Here is a 23,781-nt window from a genome sequence, read left to right as displayed (position 1 = left end):
TCTTGTATTGTACTATTCCCCCTCTTTGAATTGATTGCTTTATCTCAATATTGATGATTTTGTAAGTTTCATTATGGCAATCTTTCTTTTCAATAAAGTTCTCTTTAAAACTTAAAGTACTTAAGTAAGTGTGAAGGAGTAGTATGAGGCAGAGGGGGCTAGTTAGCACGTTTATCTCCCTGAATGGGATGAGATTGGGTGACTGGTGGGACTAGCCATATTGCCTAATGCTGCTGGTACTAATCTCTGTTAATCGACCTTCTCATTATGTGCTGTATGCTCTGATGTAACCAGGAAGGTTTAGAAGGCTATCATGATCTACCTCTACCTGCGTTGTTCACTGTCACCTGGCCATGAATCTGGTTTGGTCAGCTACCATCCTTCAAGTTCTTTGATAGAGTTCAGCAATGCTCATTTTAAAAATCCATGTCAAGAAATGTAACAAGCACCAGAATACAAGGTGAATGCTCCTGCAATCACCAAAACAGTAGGACCAGAGCCCACCCTACTTGGGAGGACTGCTTAAGTCAAGTCAAGTCAAGTCAGAGAATTTATATAGCGCACTACATACCCAGAGGGTCTCAAGGCGCTAAGGAGGGGGAGGAGGATTACTTGTCAAATATCCACGTTTTAAGTTGCTTTCTGAAAGCTAGGTGGTTCTGGGTAAGGCGAAGGTGAGTGGTGAGTGAGTTCCATGTTTTAGCAGCCAGGTAAGAGAAGGATCTGCCTCCCATGGTGGACTTGTTGATGCGAGGTACAGTGGCGAGGGCTTGGCTGAAGGAGCGTAGTTGGCGGGAGGGGGTGTAGAAGGACAGTCTTGAGTTGAGGCATTCTGGTCCGATGTCGTAGAGTGATTTGTGTGCGTGGGTTAGCAGTCGGAAAGTGATTCTCTTATTGACGGGTAGCCAGTGGAGGTCTTTCAGGTGACCAGAGATGTGTTCGTTGCGTGGGATGTCTAATATGATTCTGGCTGAGGCGTTTTGGATTCGTTGGAGTTTCTTTTGGAGTTTAGCGGTAGTGCCTGCGTAGAGGGTGTTTCCGTAGTCCAGTCGGCTCGTGACCAGAGCATGGGTGACTGTTTTCCTGGTTTCGGAGGGGATCCAGCGAAATGTTTTTTTGAGCATGCGAAGAATGTTGAAGCAGGATGAGGAGACGGCGCTGACTTGTCTGTTCATTGAAAGTGAAGAATCCAGGATAACGCCTAGGTTCCGTGCGTGGTCTGTCTGGATGGGTGCTTTTCCAAGGGCTTCCGGCCACCAAGAGTCGTCCCATGCAGAGGGGGATGTACCTAGGATGAGGACTTCTGTTTTATCTGAGTTCAGTTTCAGACGGCTGTGTTTCATCCATTCAGCAACTTCTTTCATTCCTTCGTGTAGGTTAGTTTTGGCGGTGCTGGGGTCCTTGGTGAGAGAAAGAATCAGTTGAGTGTCATCCGCGTAAGAGATGATGTTGAGGTTGTGTTGGCGGGCGATGGTCGCGAGGGGGCTCATGTATACGTTGAAGAGGGTGGGGCTGAGAGAGGATCCTTGTGGTACGCCGCAGATGACTTCAGTGGCCTCTGACTTGAATGGTGGAAGGTGGACTCTCTGGGTTCTTCCGGTGAGGAACGAGGTGATCCATTCTAGTGCTTTTCCTTGGATTCCGATGTTATTGAGGCGTTGTAACAGGGTGCTATGACAGACTGTGTCGAAGGCTGCAGAGAGGTCGAGGAGGATGAGGGCGACTGTGTCTCCATTGTCCAGTAGAGTTCGAATGTCGTCTGTTGCTGCGATGAGGGCGGTCTCAGTGCTGTGTTTTGCTCGGAAGCCAGATTGTGAGGAGTCGAGGGATTTGTTGGCTTCGAGGAAAGCGGCGAGCTGGTTGTTGACAGCTTTCTCGATTACTTTGGCCGGGAATGGAAGGAGCGAAATGGGTCGGTAATTTTTGAGTTCGGTGGGGTCCGCATTGGGTTTTTTCAGAAGGGCGGTGAGTTCAGCGTGTTTCCAGTTTTCCGGAAAGGTGGCGGAGTTGAAGGAGCAGTTGATGACGTCTCGGAGGTGCGGTGCTATGACGGAGTCTGCTTTGTTGAAGATGTGGTGAGGGCATGGTTCTGTGGGGGATCCTGAGTGGATGGAGTTCATCAGGCGGATGGTGTCCTCAGTGGAGATTTTACTATGAATGTGAAAGGTGGAGTTATTTCCAGCGGGCACAACCAAGCTACATTCCCAGTATTTGATTGGTAGAAGAATGAGTGCCAGTGCTGCGCGTCGACACAGAAGGCAGCGGCTGATACAATTAAAGGTCGGTGCAGCAATACCGAGGCTGCATTGCTGTAAAGCCATCTGATGCTCTATAGTCCAATGCCTGACACTCCCTGTCCCATTATCTCAATACTGCTTTTCTCACTTGCGAAGGGTTTTCCATTTTTCTCTTCTTCCATCATTCTGTTAATTTTGTTTTTCGATCTCCTGCTCTAGTGGAATGTCCCGCCAGGAAAAAGTGCTGGACCCCAAAAACAAGTCCCCGGTTCCCTCGTCATCCCCCCACCAGCAACAACTGGCTAAAATTAAGCACTGAATAAAAGATTGGTGGTATTTCTACACACGTTGGTTACTACCTGCTCTCTTTAGTGTTATCTGGCTGATAGTCGTGCTAGGATAGAGATTGCCCATCATGTTTCGGAATTCACTCTTAGTCTGAGCTAAATAATGTTTATTATGTTACCCTCTGAGCTCCAGTTTAGCGGTGCCAAATTTACTTATAATTTTTTTTACATTCCTTGTCTTCAGTGTTTGTTTTTCCCATCACGTTTCCCCTTGTCAAAAAGTGTTTTTGCTGCAGTTTGTATGCAGAAAAGTCTTCGAATACGGATGAAATTTCTATGCATGTTAAGCATTCTTCATCCATTCCAAATGGCGTAGTTGTTTCGTCATACTTGCAGATGGATGCGCTTTTGTGGCGAACAGCGTGCATTGCAACCTTTTGTCCTTGTCATAGCTCTGCTTTGGCATACATGCACAATACACTTCAGCAAAACTGAAAAGTCTGCTCACTTAGAATACAAAGAATCTGTTGGCTCTGTGCAAATATTTGGCTGCATAAAAAAGTACAACTTCTCCAGCATTAAGGTGTGGTGTATTATGGGGGCGTTAGAGGGACAGTCTGTCTGACTTAGTGAGTTGTCTACTTTAGTCCTGTAAATAGCTATTTTCAGGTAGTTCAAAACTAAAACCTCAGTGTTTTCATTCAATATATTTTCCTTGTGTCTGTTCACAGCTTACAGCACCTTCTACATTGTGGGTTTAATATTATCCATGCAAATACCCTTTGTTGGTTTCCAGCCGATCCGTACAAGCGAACACATGGCAGCTGCAGGTAAAGAACTATTTTTTTACTTGTATTTATGCAAATATGGTATCTGTGCAAACTGAATACACCATATGCTTTTTAGCTCTGCAGATTTGATCCAGATTTATGTGTCCGCATGAGCCATCTTGCGAACGGATTCTCCTCCATGTTCACATACTTGCGTCATTACTCTATACTGCTTTCTTCTTTTTGTATTTGTGACTGTCTACTGCAAAACTATCAGTTATTGTAGGATAAGCCACTTCCAAGTAATAAGCACATTCTCGTTAGTGAAGCCTCTGCAGTCTAGGTGAAGGCGGTTGCTGACATTTTCCCTTTGTAGTGTAGCTCCTATATTCTCAATAGGCTCTGTGCATTGGAATAATATATAGTATAGATTTGAGGTAGGACTGAGGTCTACTAGGTCTCTATCGAATATATTCGACTTAATTGTGAGTGCCAGCTAGCTCAGAGGTCACTAGAAACTTTCTCGAATGAACAAGAAGGGATTAGTTTCTGACAACCGCATAAACATGACAACTTTGTTTCCCAAGAATAAGAAATGTATCTCTAGAGTCTCGGATCAATAGATAGTTATTTCACTCAATCGTGCATGCTTCGTTTCACCCGAGGTGCAGAGAAAGAGAGACTGGCGTTTTCAATAAAAAGTATATTTGAAAGAAAAAGATTAGCATTAGATTCCTTACCTTAGAATATCCCCAGGTGTCAGACTGGATCCGGAAACGCGTAGCAGTACCCTTGCGTGTCGGTTGGCGTCGTCTGCGGCTCCGCGTTGGTATTCGGCGTCGTTGGTGCCGGAATGACGTCGCCGGAGTACTTAGACGCCGCCGTCGTGCGCTGACGTCAGTTCTTCTTTTGTCCACACCAGCAAATGCCGATCCGGAAAAAGTGGTACCCTTATTCATTTTTTGACTAAACTTTTTGATCATTTTTGATCACTTTTCGAAGTCGAACGACTCGGACGGTGCCGGTAGGGATGCCCGGGTTCAAACCCTGTGTCGACTGCAGCCGACTGATATTGGTTACCGACCCCCATTGCCGGTGTCTACATTGCCTGGGGCCCGACCACGATGACAAGTCGTGCCCCGACTGCCGGGCCTTGACATCGAAGGCTAGGCGGGAGCAGTCCCGCAAGCGCCTCGAGCCGTGCCGTTCGAGGTCCCGGTCCGGAAGGAGGTCGAGGGACCGGTCGCGGGGCCGGAGTCATCACAGCTCCGGGAGTCGACACCACTCCTCGGGCTCAAAGTCCTCAGGTAAGAGGCACAAGAAGTTGAAGAGGCGACATCGCTCCTCTGACTCCCCCCGACGCTCGTGCGACGCGGCCGGGGGTTTGGGCGACACCGCACACGCGGCTCTGCCGGAGCCTCAGGCGTCGCGGCCTGCTCCATACCCGCCAGTCCCTGGGCAGAACGCGACGCCGAAGGAGGTCGATGCCTTCCTCACGGCCATGAGGTTGCTCACTCAGTCGGGTTCCGCGACACCTTCGGGCCAAGCGGCCCCTACTGGGAGCCCAAGCGGGCCGGGTGCTTCGGCGCCGTCGGCGACTTCGGTCCCGACGTCGCAGGGCCCCGCTGGATCCGGATCTGGGTCGTTGCCGGTCGACCTTACGACCTCGCCGGCACCAGCCCCCAGGGTGTCGCCCCCGGAGCCGTCCCAGGACGACGTTGTCCCTGGTCCTCCCCTCGATACGAGTCCGGCGCCAGAGCGGCGCAGCTCGACGCCGTTGGGAGACTTTTACTTCTATGGCCCGGCCCCATTATTTTAACCTGAGTACCAGGAGATGGGTTGCGAGGCGGATTGGGAGGGCTCTTAGGACCCTCTGGCACGTGAGTGCCAGCCTTATCAGGACTGGGCAGGTGAACTAGGGGATGCCAGTGGTTTGGACACTTCGCCAGACCCTGGTTTTGTCTCCCCTCCGACCGTGGCTTTGGAAGATGGGGCTGCCTATAGTGTGCTGTAGACGCGGGCAGCCATGGCCTTATCCCGTGAACTCCTCGTCGCGGCCGTGAAGACTAACCTCCTCACTGAGGTCCTTAAACCGCAAGCAAGCTCTTCCGAGCCTCTGGTGCTATTTAATGAGGCCTTGTATGACGTTCTTCTGGGCACCTGGACCAGGCCTGCTACAGGTCCCCCTGTAAATAGGAACGTGGCCAGACACCGACGCCCGGCTCCGGGCGACCCTTGCTTCCTGTCCACCCACCCCACTCCCGAGAGCCTGGTCATACAGGCCTCTAACTCATAGACCGCATTACTGATGGCACCCCCCTATCGGGAATCCAAGAGGTACGAACAGTATGGTAAGAAGATGTTCTCCTCACTGAGTTTGGGGTTGCGGTCTGTTAACACCGCGTGCCTCTTGGGCCGTTATACCCACTCTCTGTGGGACACGGTCGGTGACGTGCTGCAACAATGTCCGGAGGAGGCCCGGACTAAACTCGCCCAAGCCCTTGCGGAGAGTGGAGATGCGGCACGATATTCCATTCGATGTGGACTGGATACAACGGACTCGCTAGGCAGAGCGATGGCAACGACGGTGGCGATTCGTCGCCACGCCTGGCTGAGGTCCGCCAACTTTTCGGCTGATGTCCAAAACTCCCTTATGGACATGCCGTTTGATGGCCGTCGCCTCTTTGGCGACAAGGCAGACAGTGAGCTTGAGCGCTTTAAGGACTCCATGGCTACGGTCAAGTACTTGGGCCTGTCGGCCACGCTCCAGCAACCTGCTGCCTTTCGTTCCTATCGTGGCCAAGGAGGGGGCGCCCCCACACGTCCTGCCAGCCACGGGTGGCGGACGTGGTAACCGCCGTGGCGGTTCCTAGGGGCAATGGCGAGGCCAGTCCACATCCACCCCCGCAGCATCCGCCTCAAAGCCCTCCTAGTCCGAGCTTTCAGGCCCACATGACGCCAGTGGGGGGGCAGGGTTCGCCATCACCTCCTTCACTGGCGCAACATCACTTCAGACAGGTGGGTGCTGCAAATTGTCCGTAGGGGCTACTACCTCCCCTTTGAGGCGACCCCTCCAGCCATGCCACCGCAGTACCGCCGCGTGTCAGGGGATCACTTGAATCTTCTGCAAGAGGAAGTTACGGCCCTCTTGGCCAAGGGGGCCATCAAGCGCGTTCATGGGCCAGAAGTAGGGTGTGGTTGCTATTCCCACTGCTTTCTGGTTCCCAAGAAGGGCAAAGTGGGCCTACGCCCTATCTTGGACCTGCAGAACGTCAACGGCTTCCTCCGGAAGGAGAAGTTCAAGAAGTGACACTGGCCCAGGTCTTAGCTGCCCTGGACCCGGGAGACTGGATGGTAGTGTTGGACTTTCAGGACGCTTATTTTCACATCCCCGTCCTGCCGGCCCATCTGCGCTACCTGCGGTTCATGGTAGGCCACTAGCACTTTGTTTACTGTGCTCCCTTTCGGCCTTACCAGCGCTTCACAGGTGTTCACGAAAGTGATGGCGGTGGTCGCAGCTCATCTGCGCAGATTAGGGGTGTCAGTCTTCCACTACCTCGACGACTGGTTGTTGAAGGCAGGCTCGCCCCAAACAGTCGTCAGCCACCTTCAGACTACGGCTGACCTCCTGCACCTGCTGGGGTTCCCCATCAATGTGCCGAAGTCGCACCTGTGTCCCTCTCAGAAGCTCCTCTTCATCGCAGCGGTTCTAGACTCGGCGCAGTTTCGCGTTTATCCTTCCGAACAGCGGGTTCGGGATATTCAGGCTCTGATTCCGATCTTTCAGCCGTTATCCTGAGTCTGGGTCAGGTTGACTCTGCGGCTTCTGGGGCTGATGGCCTCCTGCATCCTACTGGTGCATCACGCCAGGTGGCGGATGCGAGCTCTGCAGTGGGACATGAAGTTTCAGTGGGCCCAGCATCAGGGCAACTTGTCCAACCATGTCTTGATCTCGGAGGGCACTGCAAGACAGTTGCAGTGGTGTCTTACGGACCGCGATTGTGTCATCGGCAGATCCCTCTCCCTACCTTAAACGGAGCACGTAGTTGTGACGGACTCGTCCCTCCAGGGCTGGGGGGTGCCACATGAGAGAGGCGGAGATCAGAGGCCTCTGGTCTCCGGCGGAGTCCCGGCTCCACATCAACCTTCTGGAGCTGCGGGCAATCTGGCTTCCACAGAAAGCATTCCTCCCCTCTGTCCGGGGTAGTGTAGTGCTGGTGTTCACGGACAACACCACCGCCATGTGGTACTGCAATAAACAGGACGTGGTGGGGTCGTGGACCGTATGCCAGGAGGCTCTGCGCCTCTGGCAGTGGCTGGAACATCAGGGCACGACCCTGGTGGTTCAACATCTGGCAAGTTCCCTGAACGCCAAGGCGGACGAACTCTGCCGTCGGTGCATGATGGATCACGACTGGCGTCTGAACTCTGACGTGGCGCAAGGCCTCTTTCAGCAGTGGGGAGAGCCTTGGTTAGATCTATTCGCCACAGAACGCGCAATGTCATCAGTTCTGCGCGTTGGGATTTCCAAGGCCGCACTCGCTCTGAGACGCTTTTCATCGCGAGTGGAGCTGCGGTCTGTTGTACGCCTTTCCGCCTATACCACTTCTGCCCAGAGTGCTGAAGATAAGGCGCGACCTGGCCCAAGTCAACTTTTTGTGGCTCTGGACTGGGCACGAAGATACTGGTATCCCGATCTACTCAGCATGTCTGTCTATCCCCCGATTCGTCTGCCTCTTCAGGACGACCTTCTGTCGCAGCAGCAGGGGACAGTCCTCCACCCGAACCTGTCCAGTCTCCACTTACATGCGTGGAGATTGAGCGGCTGCAGTTGAGGCCATTTGACTTGCCTCCTGAAGTCTGTAATGTGATTCTGACAGCCAGGTGTCCCTCCACAAAATCTGTATACGCCTGCAGGTGGAACAAATTTGTGGCATGGTGCACAGCAAAGGCTGTGGATCCCCTTTCTGCCCCTCTTTCAGAGGTTCCTCTTTCTTCTTTCTCTTGCCTAGCAGGGTTCTGCTCTGGGCACCCTAAAAGGGTACCTTTCTGCCCATTCCGCCTTCTGAAGGCTCCCTGATCAGCCCTATTTGTTCAAGTCCCTAGTTGTAAGTAGGTTTTTGAAGGGCATGACTCATATGTTTCCTCCTGTTCCTTTTGTGATTCCTCAGTGGGACTTGAACCTTGTTCTGACCTGTCTGATGTGCGCTCCTTTCGAGCCACTTCATAACTGCCCTCTTAATCACCTTACTCTCAAGACTGCATTCCTGGTTGCCATCAACTCTGCCAGGAGAGTGAGTGAGCTCCAGGCTCTTTCCTCTAAACCTCCTTTCCCTTCTGTCCATCTGGACAAAGTTGTGTTGCGGACGCGACCCTCTTTCCTGCCCAAGGTAGTCACAGCCTTCCATATCGGGCAGTCCATCACCTTGCCCACCTTCTTTCTGCCTCCGCATCCCTCGAAAGAGGGAGAGGCTCCATTGTCTGGACCCAAAATGTGTGCTCTCATTCTATCTGGATCGCACGCGCCAGTTCGGGTGGATGACCAACTTTTTGTTGGGTACGTGGGCGGTAAAAAAGGGCGGGCGGTGCACAAACGAACCATCTCTCATTGGGTCGTCTTGTGCATCAAAGCGTGCTATTCTTTGGCTAAAAAAGAGCCCCCTGTTCGGCTGAGGGCCCATTCCACTCAGGCCACGGCGGCTACTACTGCCCTGGGTCGGGGAGTCCCCTTGCAGGACATCGGTCAGGCAGCTACGTGGGCCTCGCTGCACACGTTCGCAAGACACTACAGCCTGAACAGCCAAGTCCGGAGAGATGGCTTCTTTGGCCGTTCTGTTCTCCGGGACTTTCTGGTGTGATCATTGGTTCGCAGATCCAACACCGGGGTTGGTATTGCTGGGGTATCTATTCTAAGGTAAGGAACCTAATACTAACCTGTTTCTTTCAGATGCACAAGGTTAGAGGCATGTGGGCTGCTGAATTCATATCTGTGCATAGATCGCCACCTAGTGTTGGGTCCGGATGATTGCACATTGTTGTCCTGGAAGAGTCTTCGAAGTATCACGAGATAGGTGGCTCCTCCCCTGGACTACAGTGCGCATGGGCATCGCCTCCATCCCCAGATTGTTTTTTTCCGCCATTGGGTTCAGATGTGTTTCGGTTCCCTCTGTCGGAACCGATAGTTGTTCAACTTCTAATCGAGACCAAAAGGTCTCTAGGCTGGGCGTCGGGATAGTTGCGTACGAGTTTCTTTTCTGACTCTCAGCTCCGATCTCTTGCTGCCCTTCCACGTGCTTTCGGCGCGGACGGGCCTACACTACACTTTTTGCTATGGAGCGAACTCCGTTTAAGAAGTGCCCGGTGTGTAACTCCAAATATTCACACCTCGACGTGCACCCTGTGTGCAATACATGCTTGTCACCGGATCACCATGAGGACAGCTGCATGGCGTGTTCGAAATTCCGGTGCAAGAAGACTTTGAAGATTCGTTGGGCCCATAGGCTCCAGGCTAAGTTATCGACTGCGGCGCCCCCACCAGACGACATATTCCAGGAATCTGTCGAGGTAGAATACGACGGGCAAGGTTCGGGCTCTAGTCCCGCGTCCGAGGGGGAGACCTACGACGCGGGTGAGGAGAACTTTGACGAAGTCACCGACGAGGTAAGGGACGACGATCAGGCATTTGCCACTATGGGAGATAGCTCGGAGGAGGAGCATCCCCATCCAGACTCAGGGGTTATTCCCCTTCATACGGCCCAGGTCGAGGGATCGCCTTCGGGCCTTACCCAAGATCTAATTATGAGTCCTACGTCCCCGCCTCCGGGCCCGGTCACGGACATTTATGAGACGCCACTTACGTTGAAGAAAACGAAAGTGAAGCCAACTGGTCACGCACCCTCGGATGCGAAACCGAAAGTGAAAGTTGCGCTGGTGAAGAAGGTTCTGGAGGCGTCAACTTCCAAGAAAACCAAAATGGCCAACTCTAAGAGCCACGCCAAGATGGCCGACCCGAAGCCCTCGGGGTCGGTGCCGAAGGCGAAATCGTCCGACGCGGCTGCGTCTGCTCCGAAAGGGGTTGTAGACCCGAAGACGGCTCCGAAGAAGCGTCAGGGCGACGACGCGCATAGCCATGGGGCGTCGGCCCCGAAGAAGGCGCCTGCGGGTGATCAGGCTCTCGATGCTGAGAAGTCACTCGAGCCGGTCAAGCCCTCTCCGGCCTTGACGAAGAAGGTGGCGGAATCCCTGCAGCGGATTCGAAAGGACAGTGTGGTTCCCGCTTCGGGCACTGTGGCGCCAAAGCTCACGCCTAAGCCTGCGAAGGAGCAAACGCCTATCCGTTTCACCTTTCCTCCCAAGTCGGCGCCGAAGGCCTTCGCGCCGAAACAGGGTGGACCCTCGAAGGAGGTATTGGCACCGAAAGCTGCCTTGGTGGTGTCGAAGCTTCGACTCCAACCGCTTGCTGAAGAGGAACGTCGTGAGGTACTCATCGACGCCAACACCGGGAAACTGTCTCTCCTCAAGAGGAAGATCACGACGGAGCCGGCGTTGGAACATTTTAAGATCCCTCTCAAAAACAAAAGAGACTCTGCGGACTCTTCGGCGCTGGTGGAACCTGTGTCCCCACAAGCCCTAGGACACTCGCCAACGCATTCCGCCGCCGGCCATGCGGACGAGGAAGACGCCGAGTACAACTATCCGGCGTACTCTGATCCGGAGGAGGAGCACGAACCTTGGTCAGCCGGAGGCGACCCAGAGGACCCGCAGTCGGGCCAGGACGCGCAACTTTTTGCGGCGAAAACGTCCCCGACTGAGGACTCGGCGGCCTTTTACGCTCTGATCGAGAGAGCTGCGGCTTACCACGACGTCGAGCTGCACTCGGACCCCGTGGATGTGGACTTCCTGTTCGACACTTTCTCTGTAGCTGAAAAGTCAGTCAAGACGCTGCCGATGCTTAGAGGGGTGCTTAAACATGCAACGGAAGTCTTCAAGGAGCCCACCCGGGCGCGTGTGGTCAACCCTCGCATCGACAGGAAATATAAGGCAGCGCCCACGGATCCTACATATATCAAGGGACACTTGCCTTTGGACTCCTTGGTTGTTTCCAACGCTCGGAAGAGGGCGAACTCTCAAACTACTGGTGACGCTCCTCCCCCAGACAAAGAGTCCAAGATCTTTGAGGCCTCAGGCAAACGGATTGCTGCACAGGCAGCTAATATCTGGAGAATATCTAACACACAAGCCCTACTTGCACGTTATGATAGGGCCCATTATGACACTTTAGAGGCCATACTGCAACACTTGCCTGACCAATACAAGGAGGCAGGAGAGATGCTGATTCAGGAAGGAAAACTCATTACGAATGCATCCATCAAATGCGCACTGGATGTGGCAGAAACAGCCTCCAGGGCTGTCAATACCAGTGTGTTGCTTAGACGCCATGCCTGGCTTAGAATTTCAGGGTTCAAACCTGACATCCAAACTACAATACTGAATCAAACAGTGAATCCTGACCATCTGTTTGGCCCTGAGGTGGATGCCACCCTGGAGAAAATGAAAAAAGATACGGAAACTGCCAAGTCTATGGGGGCTTTACAAAGTCAGCAGTTTCGGAGTGGTTCCTTTCGCCGCTCAAATTCCAGAGGCACCTCAAGGGGACAGGCATCCCAGTCCACACAATATTACAAAACTAACACCCAAACCTCGTACAACAACAAGGGTAGAGGTGGTTACAGAGGCAATAACGTCAAGGGCAGGGGACGTGGAAACAATAGCTCCAGGTCCACCACCACCAACAAACAGTGACGTCTTGTCACTGCCCCCCGACCATACAACACCGGTCGGGGGGAGACTCCAGCAGTTCCTGCCGGCGTGGAAGTCCATCACCACGGACAGGTGGGTGAGGTCTCTTATCCAGTACGGGTACTGTCTAGAGCTTACTTCCATTCCACCGGACATACCCCCAAGGAGCCGTCCTATGTCAGGCGAGCACTTGACCTTGTTGCAGCAAGAAGTTCTAGTCATGCTGCAAAAAGGGGCGATAGAGCTCGTTCCATTGCAAGAGCGGGGAACAGGGGTTTACTCCCTGTATTTCCTGATTCCCAAGAAGGACGGATCCCTCAGGCCAATCCTGGACCTCAGGCCCCTAAACTGGTACATCCTCTCGGAGTACTTCCATATGCTCACGTTGCAGCAGGTGCTTCCCCTGCTTCAGCAGGGGGACTTCCTGGCTACGCTGGATCTGAAAGATGCCTATTTTCATATCCCCCTGCATCCTTCCCACAGGAAGTATCTCAGATTCACTATTTTAGACCAGCATTACCAGTTCAGGGTTCTGCCGTTCGGGGTCACCACGGCACCAAGGGTATTTACAAAGTGCCTAGCGACTGTGGCGGCGCATCTCCGTCGCCAGCACGTCCACGTCTTTCCCTACCTGGACGACTGGCTCATTCAGGCAAAGACAGAACGACAGTGCGTCGACCATGTGTCACGCACCATTCATCTCCTGCACGATCTGGGATTCTCTCTGAACTACCCAAAGTCCCATCTCCAGCCCGCCCACGTGCGACAGTACCTGGGCGCGACAATCAACACTCTGGCAGCCACTGCGCAGCCAAATTCAGTGAGAATCGCCAGTATCCAGGCGCTGATCCGACGATTCAGACCCCAACACTCGCTTCCAGCGAAGGTGTTCATGCAGTTGATAGGCATGATGGCCTCCTGCATCTCCATTGTCCCGCACGCGAGACTACATATGCGTCCGCTTCAGGAGTGCCTAGCACGTCAGTGGACTCAGGCTCATGGGCAACTGACAGACCTAGTGTTGGTGAGCGGTCGGGCATACAACTCTCTGCATTGGTGGAATCCACAAAACCTTTGCAAGGGCCGACCATTCCAAGAGCCTGTCCCACAGATTATCCTGACGACTGACTCCTCTCTCCAGGGATGGGGAGCGCATGTACTCCATTACACTGTGCAGGGACTATGGACACTACAGCAAAGGAAGATGCACATCAATGTGTTGGAACTGATGGCAATCTTCATGGCCTTGAAGGCGTTCAAAGTACATCTGTGCAACAAAGTCGTGTTGATCCGGACGGACAACATGACGGCCATGTACTACATTCAGAAGCAGGGAGGCACACACTCTCCACAGCTGTCTCATCTGGCTCAGAGCATGTGGAAGTGGGCCATTCAGAGGAACATCTTCCTCATGGCAGAGCATCTCCCGGGCAAGGACAATCCAATGGCGGATCTGCTCAGCAGGCACAGCCATCAGATGCACGAGTGGGAGATACATCCATCAGTACTCCAACCGTACTTCCAAAGGTGGGGTCATCCAGAGATAGACCTGTTCGCCACAAAGGAGAACGCAAAATGCCAAAGCTTCGCCGCCAGATTCCCACACCCCCAATCACAGGGCAATGCAATGTGGATGAACTGGTCAGGCAGATTTGCGTACGCTTTCCCCCAGCACCTCTGATACCGCTGGTGGCACGCAAGCTCAGGCAGCACTCGATGACTCTCATCCTGGTTGCTCCGACGTGGGCTCGCCAACCATGGTACACCACGTTTCTAGAACTGTCCGTGGTGCCGCATCAAAGGCTTCATCTCACTCCCAGCCTTCTGACGCAGAGCCATGGCGACATTCAGCACCCAGATCCGCAACAGCTCAACCTGGCGATCTGGCTCCTGAAGTCCTAGAGTTTGGCTACCTCAATCTTCCTCCCGATTGCATGAACATCATTCGGGAGGCAAGGAAGCCCACTACCAGAGCTTGTTATGCGGCTAAATGGAAGAGGTTTGTCATCTACTGTGCTAACCACAATATTGACCCGCTAGATGCTTCCATTCAAAACATCATTTGCTACCTTTTCCACCTGTATCAATGCAATCTGGCATACTCTTCCATCCGCATTCACCTGTCTGCTATGGCAGCATACCTCCAGAATAGGCAACACCTGTCACTCTTTAAGGTCCCTGCTATCAAGGCCTTTCTGGAAGGACTCAAAAGGGTCATTCCACCAAGGACCCCACCAGCTCCAGAATGGAACCTCAATGTGGTTCTTACGAGGCTGATGGGTCCTCCCTTTGAGCCACTGCACTCTTGTGAGCTTCAGTTTCTGACTTGGAAGGTTGCGTTCTTAGTAGCAATTACATCGCTACGGAGGGTTAGCGAGCTGCAGGCGCTCGCCATCCAAGAACCTTTCTTCCAGGTACATGCTAACAGGGTGGTGCTCCGCACTAACCCTAAATTCCTACCCAAAGTGGTATCCCAATTCCACTTAAACCAGACAATTGAATTGCCGGTGTTTTTCCAGAACCCAGAGACGCTGGCGGAGCGCATGCTCCACACCCTTGATGTTAAGAGGGCCTTGATGTACTATGTAGACAGGACAAAAGATTTTCGCAAAACCAAGCAGCTGTTTGTTGCTTTTGCCACACACCACAAGGGAAACGCTATCTCCAAAGCAGGGATTGCTAGGTGGATAGTAAAGTGCATTCAGATCTGTTCCGCTAAAGCTAAGCGCACCCTCACTATCCCACCGAGGGCCCACTCCACCAGGAAGTTGGGGGACTCTATGGCTTTCCTAGGTAACATTCCCTTAGAAGATATCTGTAGAGCAGCCACATGGTCTACCACACATACTTTCACTAAGCACTACTGTGTAGACGTGCATTCCAAACAGCAGGCAGCTGTTGGTCAGGCTGTTCTAAAAACACTTTTTCAGACTGCTGCAGCTGGCACGGGCGGCCGCCGCTAATGGAGGGACTGCTATGTATTCTATGCACAGATATGAATTCAGCAGCCCACATGCCTCGAACTGCAAATGCTACTTACCAGTATGCATCTGTTCTTGGCATGTAGGGCTGCTGACATTCATATCGCCCACCCTCCTCCCCGGCGCCTGTAGCAGCTGCAGTATTCATTCATATATATACATATGCTCATAGCATGGTCATCACTCACATTCTTCACTCCATCTCTGCCAATGGCTAAAAACAATCTGGGGATGGAGGCGATGCCCATGCGCACTGTAGTCCAGGGGAGGAGCCACCTATCTCGTGATACTTCGAAGACTCTTCCAGGACAACAATGTGCAATCATCCGGACCCAACACTAGGTGGCGATCTATGCACAGATATGAATGTCAGCAGCCCTACATGCCAAGAACAGATGCATACTGGTAAGTAGCATTTGCATTACTTACCTTCGGTAACAATATATCTGGAAGAAACAGTAGTGCCCCACCCATCCACCCCGTTCTGCGAACCGATATCTAGGGTTAAGGTCATCCCCTTTCAGGGCCCTAGTTTCATGGCACCAGTGTTGGTTTTTATCATGGCTCTTCGTTTCTGACGCGGAAAAGCTGTGAATAAGAACTGACGACCGCGCGCGAGGGCGGCGTCATAAGTACTCCGGCGACGTCATCCCGGCGCCGACAACTGACGCAGAGCTGCAGATGGCGCCTACCGACGCGCAAGGGTACTGCTACGCAAAAGTTTCCAGATCCAGTCTGATGCCTGGGGATATTCTATGGTAAGGAATCTAATACTAACTTCTGTTTCTTACAGATATAACATTACCGAAGGTAAGTAACTTGTGCCTATTGAACAGTCTTTTTTCTCATGCAGAGGAAATTAACTGCTACAATCATAATACTGGTTGCAAAGTACAAAGCGTACAGTACGAAGAGTATTATAAAATACTGTAAAAGCATGATATGGGTTCTAAGCCATAAAATATATAGAATACATACATTAATAAATAAAGACTAAAAAGTATTCAACTTGTGCTTCTAAAATAAGCCTACCCTGGTGTACCTAACCTAGGTCTAGTACAAGGGAAGAAGTAAGTGAGGTGTAGCTTAGTTTCAGTATTCTTTTGTCAAGAATCTATCCAAGAATTCTCTAAGGGTCTAATCCGCTCCTTACCTTTGTTTTAGAATGAAGGAGGTCTGGTATCTCTCTCTCTCAGGAGTCGATTTCCCAACAACCTGCAAGGGTAGCTTGGAAACACTGGAGTTGGATTTCTCAGCAAGAGAAAAGACTGAGTCTCTCTCAGTGCGTCTGCAGGCGGGTCGGCTTCCTTTGGCACGTGTTGCGGCGAGCTGTGTCGTGTAGGTAGATAGTCTAACCGCTACAAACCACTGTGTGTTTGCCTGGGCAAGTGTGGCCATACTTCTACCTTGAAGGTGACGAGTTTGGCGTAAGGTTGGACATAATAACGTCATCAAAGACTCAGCTCTTTGAAAACTCCATGAGTTCTTGGTTAAATCAATATTCAAGCAAGGGGAAGTCCCTGACTGCTGAAAGCGGGTTTTTCCAAGAAATCGTTTTGGATTTTCAGAACTAGTGGAAGTAGCCATGCCGTATTTGGACTGCATGGGCTACATCTAAATATGGTTGATTTCTATGCCTATATAAGGATAGGGTGATTTATATGTATATGTGGGCATGAATCAGAAAAATTACACTAGTGTCCTAAAATCATATACAACACCCTAAGCTTGATCATGAGCATAGCATACATTTCAATTCTTCGACTGGGAGGAGCATTAGCAATGAGAACCTCAATATAGTAGAACTGACCCAACACAAATTGCTGGTGACCTAATATTGAAGCCTGCAAGTCCCCAGTAACATGTACGAGCATAGCAAATTGCACGGTTTAGAAGTTTAACGGGAATGAAGGAGAAGAAAATTGTGGACAACAGTGATAGATATGCCTTCTACCAATGAAAGGGCAATGCCAGATGTGCCTCGTGCTGCTGAAGTCCTCTAGTGTTGAGAAGCTACTGCTAGACAAAATACTATGCTTGGATTTTACTGAAACTGAACTGAAACAGCTCTTATTACTGGAGTTCCCTAGGACCTAGCAGTATTGGTTTCACCCTCTGAGCTGCTGTGAAATGTAGCAAGCTGTGCTAGCGTTCTGTGTGCATGCTGCCTGCATTACACTCTTCTAGGTACATGGTATGTTTGAGTGCTGTTGCTGTCTTCTGTCCTATTAGGACACTTAGGAGAGCTGCAACTGTCCTGGGCCCAAGACTTACTGATTTTGTTGTACTGATTGGAATATGGCGACTTCCCTTGAGCTGGATGGTATGAAGATTGGTAGTAGTGGTATGAACAGTCTTGTTTTGTTGTTGCTTATTTTTTTTCAATGTAATGGTTTGGCCACCAAGTCTGCTCAAGGCAAGGGCTTACAGTTGTTGACCCTGTGACAGGAGATGTGGAACATCTCCCTTGACCTAGACTGGCTTAACAACTACTACACTCCGATTCAGGTGGATCTCTGCACTAAGCATAGTCCTGATTCTCCTGATTTATGGCTGAACCTGTGTCAAGTGGTATGGTGCAGACTGTTAAGATTAGTGCCTCTCTGCCTCCTTTGACCTTCTTTCTTATGCCTGTTCATGGTTTGAGGCTTTCTATAGACAGAGGAGTACAAGGAGAAAAGCCAAATAATTCAACCTCCTTGTTAGTAGTGAAAAATAAATCCCTTCAGAAACTGTCATACACTGACATCATCTATATTGAACAAGCTTTGGCAAAGTCAACAAGTCTCACTTTGGCAGTGTTGTGCAAATAATGCCTGGTCAGCATTTTAAGCATAGGAAAAAGCAGTCCATGGCACCTTGTTGCACTGTAACTCAATGAAGGAGTCATTGCAGTGTTTCCTATACTTTTAACATGGTCAGTCGCCACCTGAAGATGAGCAGACAATATCCAGGGCATCATAAGGGCTGCCATTGGTTCACCTTGTATGCTGTATAGGAGCATTTGGAGGGAGGATGGGAGGAGAGACCGGACTACGAACGAAGAGGGCATCAACAAGGGTGCGATTAGCATCTTGCATGTCACTAAGGAGCATCAGGATTACAGCGATGCAGTGAGTTGGATGGGATCAAACAAGAGTGCAAGCATGTTCTGAAAGCCAAGACCTGCATTCCCATTGCGTGCTAAACAGGCAATGAAAGAAAATAAAAAAAACAAGAGGAAAACTACAATCTAGGCCACAAAAAGCAAGGGTTATCAAGTTATGTTGTAGGGGAGGGACAGACATACAATAGGAAGAACCCCACCTGTAAAAAAATCATGGCACCGTGTTTGACAAGGAGCCATCTAATCATAAGCATATGCTGACTGTGTAGTACTGTGTAGTATTGTATAAAGTGCATTCTGATAGATACATCTGCCAGTGGATTCCTCACCTTGTGAATATCCCCCTTGCGTCAGCAACATTCGGAAATTCTTTCGTAGCTTCGCGCCGACGTGGGCGAAGGTCATAGAGGCACGGCATCCGCTGACGTCACCGCCACCATATTAGGCCCACGCCGGCATGATGACATCAGTTCCCTTTTTTCCGTGTCGTCGACGCTAACCGTTTTTTAGGGATCGTCCGTAGCAATTGCTGTAACCTTGTTACTTTGTAATAATTAATAATATTAATAATAAAGGGGTTTATAAAGCGCCTGGTGGCGCCTCCCGGCGTGTCCCCGCGCTGTGGAGAAGGGTCAGAGTGCAGGGGAGGACAATAAGAGCTAAAGGGAGAATAGGTGGGTCTTCAAAAGTTTTCTGAATATGGATTCAGTGTCCGCTAACCTAATATAGGAGGGCAGAGCGTTCCATTTGTTGGCTGCCAGAGCACGGAAGGAGCGACCTCCCATTCAAGCTTTTTTAATTCGGGGTATCTTGAGAAGGCCAGTTCCCCTAGATCGAAGAGTTCGATTAGGCTCGTAGGGAACGGCAAGATCTGTCAGCTAAGACGGTGCTTTGTGCGAGATAATCCTATAGCACATGAGGAGCGCTTTGAATAGAATTCTCTTTCTAATAGGCAACCAGTGTAAAGTGGCTAGGGAAGGTTTAGAGGCAGCTCTTCTCGGTAGTCTAAGAACTAGAGGAGCCGCCGAGTTTTGGAGGACCTGCAGTCTCCTAATATTCTTTTCGGATGTACCTAGGAGAAGCACATTGCCGTAGTCCATACGTGAGGTAACTAAGGCTTGGGTCATGGTACGTCTGGCCTCCAAAGGGAGGAGGTCCAGAGTGCGGTTGAGGGTTTTCATAACCCCAAAGCATTTCCCAACAACTTTATGTACGTGGCTGTCGAAAGAGAGCTTGGGATCCACCCAAATACCCAAGTTCTTCGCTTCCCTGAACGGAGTAGGTAGGGGCCCAAGACAGGATGGCCACCAGTCTTTGGTCCAGCTGGTGTCCTTACCTCCTATTACGAACACCTCAGTTTTGGAGCCGTTTAGTTTGAGGCAATGATGGGTCATCCATCTTGCAAGATCCTTCATACAGGTTTTAAAGTTGTCAGCAGCTAAGGTGGGAGCTTGGGACAAGGAGATCAGCAGTTGGGTATCGTCGGCGTAAGAGACTAGCTCTACGCCGTACGATTGGACCACCTCTGCCAGAGGGGCCATATAGAGGTTGAACAAGGTGGGACTCAGGGCAGAGCCCTGAGGCACCCCCTGTTCTAAGGCTATGGTGTCAGAGAGGTGATTGCCTCTCTGTACCTGAAAGCAGCGATCAGTGAGAAAGGCTTTCAGCCAACCCAGTGCCGCCTTGGTGACCCCTGCTGTGTTTAGACACTGTAGCAGAATGGAGTGTGCTACAGTGTCTTCTCTCTCGACATGTCTTCGAAGAAGACCGGGTTTAAAGCTTGTGGGGAATGTGGAAAAACCATGTCCATTACGGATCCACATGAATGCTGCGTATGGTATTTAAGCTCCGACCATGACGTCGAAGACTGCCAGTCTTGTAAGAAGATGACACCTAAGGCCCTCCTAGAGAGAGAAACCAAGCTTCTTGTGGCGAAACTTAAAGGCAGAAAAGAGAAGAAAAGTTTGAGGTCGCGAACTCCGCGTTCGAGGTCAAGGTCTCGTTCGAGGTCGCGCTCGGACTCGTCCTCGGCCCCTTCCTCGGCCCATGCTTCGAGATCTTCAAAGATGAAACATAAGAGAACCCATGAGTCCCGACATCACTCGAGGAAGGACTCTGGTTCAAAGCCGAAGTCACAGGTGAAGCTGGTTGAGAAGGTCGTGGTGTCTTCGGCAGAGCAGGACGCCGAGGGTGAAGTGTCCCTTGCGAATTCGCCAGGTTCACCAAGGCAGATAACTAATCCATCTCCGGTTCCGTCCCATCCTTCAGGTCGGGAGGATGAAGGTGAGGAGGAGGAGGAGGTGGTTGGTGAGGGAGAGGCTCCGTTGCCCGAGTGTCCGTCGACTCAGGTGCACCAGCCCGAAGAGGAAGTCGACGTCTTATTGACTCTGTGCCCTCAAGAGCAGCCCGGGGGTTCGTACCCAGCCTTCCCGGCTCCAGGTAAGGATCCAACGCAGTTCCTGAATGCAATGTTTGGTATATATTCCAGGGCTATGTACCCCACTGGGGCTCCTGCTGGTCCCACGGGTCCGATGGTGTTTAGTTTTGGGTGTTCCCCAGACCTATGCTCCTGCGCCCTTTATGCCAGCTCCAGCCCCGCATTGGCATTGTCCGACGCCGGCGAGGCCTTCAACTCCGAAGCCGTCGACGTCTAATCCATCGACGCCGAATCCATCAACTCAGATGCCGAACCCTGATCGACCTCTTGTGAAACTGCCTTGTCCGACGTCGGTATCGGCTCCGACTGAATCGACAGTATATCCGTCAGCATCGTATTTGAAGCACAGGTCGAGGCGTGAAGCCCAGAGGCTTATGGAGGAAGAGAGGTTTTGTGATGAAAATTTGGAGGAGGGTGAGCTGCAGGTTCTGAGGACCCATTTGATGGCCTGACTGTGGCTAGTGGCCTTGAACTGTCCCCTGAGTGGGATTTAGCTTCAGTCCCGGATGCACCCTCTAAAGATGTGGCTCCTTACCATGTCGTGATAAGGAAGGTGGCAAACTTATTGAACATTACTCTGCCTACTGCTGAGTTTAAGTTGAACCTTCTCTCAGAGGTCCTTCAATCACCATCTTCAGTGATTGAACCAATACTGCCATTTAATGATGCCCTGGCAGAGCCAATTTTAGAAGTTTGGAAGAAATCTTTGCTCCTGCAGTTTCTAGGGCTGTTGCCAGGAGATATAGAGTTGCTCCTGATGACCCGGAATTTTTGTCCACACACCCTCTGCCTGATAGTTTGGTGGTGCAGGCTGCCTGTTCCAAGAGATCAACTGGAGCTTTTCCATAGGTTCCTGCAGAAAAGGAGTCGAGAAAACAGGATCAGGCTGCTAAAAAGGTTCTCTCCTCCTCCAGCATGGCGTTGAAGTCCACAAATGCGACCTGCCTGATGGGTCGTTATATCCATGCCCTTATGGATACTGTAAAACAATTGGTGCCAAAGATACCAGAGGATGATAGAAAAGACTTCCAGGAGGTAATCTCAGACACTCAGGCTGCAGCAAGGCAGGTGAGGTGATCCAGAGTGGTTTGGACAGAGCGGATTCTGTGGCGAGGGTCAGGGGCTCTTTGGTGGCTACGAGGAGAGCTGCATGGCTAAAATCGTCTAGGTTTTCTACAGATGTCCAGTCTGCATTAATGGATCTACCATTTGTCGGATCTGGTTTGTTTGGCAAAAAGGCAGATGCTGCTTTAGAACGTTTTAAAGACAGCAGGGCGACGGCTAAGTAGTTGGGCCTTCAGACCAGGGGCACCTTTGGGAATCGCTTTAGAGGATTTGGCAGATCTTCTTTTTCGTTACTACAAGTCAACTCGGCAACAGCCCCAGCAGCAGCAAAACACACTGTACAAGGCGTACAGGGGCAGACAGAGAGCTCGTCCCAGAGGTAGTCGAGTCTCCTCCTCCTCTTCTTCCTCTTCCCAGCCCCCTGCCAACGCAGCAAAGCAGCCCTAGATCCGCCATTACGGATCATGGGGGCCCAGTGGGGGGCCGGCTTACCCATTTCCTACGAGATTGGGAATTGATTAGATCGGATCTTTGGGATCTCAATCTCGTGGAGAATGGGTATGCTCTTCCCTTTCGGGAATTTCCCCCAAATTACCCTCCTTGCCAGGGTTATTGTTCCGAGGACCACCTGCTTCTCCTGCAGGAAGAAGTCCTGGCGCTGTTCAGAAAAGTTGCGATTGAGGTGGTTCCGGAGCAGGAAAGGGGTCAGGGATGCTACTGTTTACATAAATGTATTACAGCTGAAGGCATGGAAGCCTTTGTTTAATGTTGAAATAGAGTGGTTGTAATTTGTGCAGACCATACCAGTCTTTTTGAGGTTGCTACACCCTACTTCTGTGGTTGGTAGTGTCTCTGTGGGAATGGCCTCTATAGAATGGCTTGTTCCTGCTAATTTTTCACATTGTGATGACTGTAAGCATCAGACCAGACAATTTGAGTAGGCAAATCCTCTAGGAAAGACATTCTACAGCAATTCTTGATCACCATCTTTGAGACGTGGGTCTTCTGGCGGTAGACTTCTTTTTCCACTTGCCTGATTACTAGGTGCGATCAATTAGTCTAAGGTTCGGCAGATGACCAAGCTAGGGGCTAAATACGCCAAGAACATTCTTCTATAGCTTTCATCGAACTGAAGCTCAGGGAGCGTCTAGGATGCTTAGTAATCCTACTATCCCTGCCTTAGCCTCACAACTCTGGTTTTGCAATGCTATCTATTCCAGTATCACATTCGACTGTCTATGGAGAGAATGCTGCAGCTCTTCCTACCATCACTCAACTTGAAAACATTGTTCATGAAGCGTTAACCTTTTCAGTCTTGGGTCTTGCTTAATAATGTTGAGAACCTGGCAACTGCTAGAAAATGCTCTTAACAGAATGGATGAAACTTTGACACTGGCTAAGAACATCAGATCACTCACTTGCTATGAAGATAATCTTTGTTTACATCAGCTGGCTGGAAGAGTAGAGCAGATGGATTCCTGTTAGATTTAGGTCATGTCTTCTGAAGCCTTCCAGAACTTGCCTACAGTATCGTTGGTTTATGAACTCCTCCAAAAGCATTTGACATCCTTAAGGCATCTTTGTCCTTCAGTCCATCTTGATCAGGGGTCTCCAACCTTTTATGTAGAGGGAACTACTACTGATCAATGAAAATCATCGTGAGCTGCTGAAGGCTAAGCAACTCGCACAGTGTTACCAGACACCCCCAGCTTCATGGACTTAAAGCCTAATATCAATAGAGCCAGATACTACAGTTTGAACTAAACACCCTTTGACTGTGGCCTCTAGGACAGGGCTGCCATGTGTGTCAGTGGGTGTGGCCTTTTGGGATGTATGAAAGTGTGTACGTATGAATGGGACATGTGTGGGTACAACCCAGTACGTACCCTCCGTTCCAGTTATCAGTCCCTTCTTCAAATCCCCACTGTCAGAAGGGCGAGACAGGGTGGAAAGGCACTTTCCTATCTTGGCCCATGACTCTGGAACAAACTTCCTGATTCCTTCAGGCATTGCACGGACCATCTGGTATTCAGGAGACTACTAAAAACATTTTTGTTCCAATCCCAGCACCTTCCCTAGATCTCTAGTTCTTCCACTCT

The 23,781-nt window shown here is 50.9% G+C and overlaps 1 protein-coding gene across 1 annotated transcript in view; it reads left to right on the top strand.

Moving 5' to 3' along the window:
• STT3B (STT3 oligosaccharyltransferase complex catalytic subunit B) overlaps nt 1-23,781 on the top strand; it is a 488,477-nt gene that overhangs the window by 221,428 nt on the left and 243,268 nt on the right. Inside the window, exon 6 of the mRNA XM_086942109.1 lies at nt 3,256-3,354. Coding sequence (XP_086798235.1) covers nt 3,256-3,354 — 99 coding nt within the window. The remainder of the gene's footprint in view (nt 1-3,255; nt 3,355-23,781) is intronic.

The sequence above is a fragment of the Lissotriton vulgaris genome, chromosome 10 (genome assembly GCF_964263255.1).
Source record: "Lissotriton vulgaris chromosome 10, aLisVul1.2, whole genome shotgun sequence".
Classification (NCBI taxonomy): Eukaryota; Metazoa; Chordata; class Amphibia; order Caudata; family Salamandridae; genus Lissotriton; species Lissotriton vulgaris.
The sequence above is the reverse complement of the archived record's forward strand: the minus strand, read 5'-3'. Positions and strand labels throughout refer to the sequence as shown.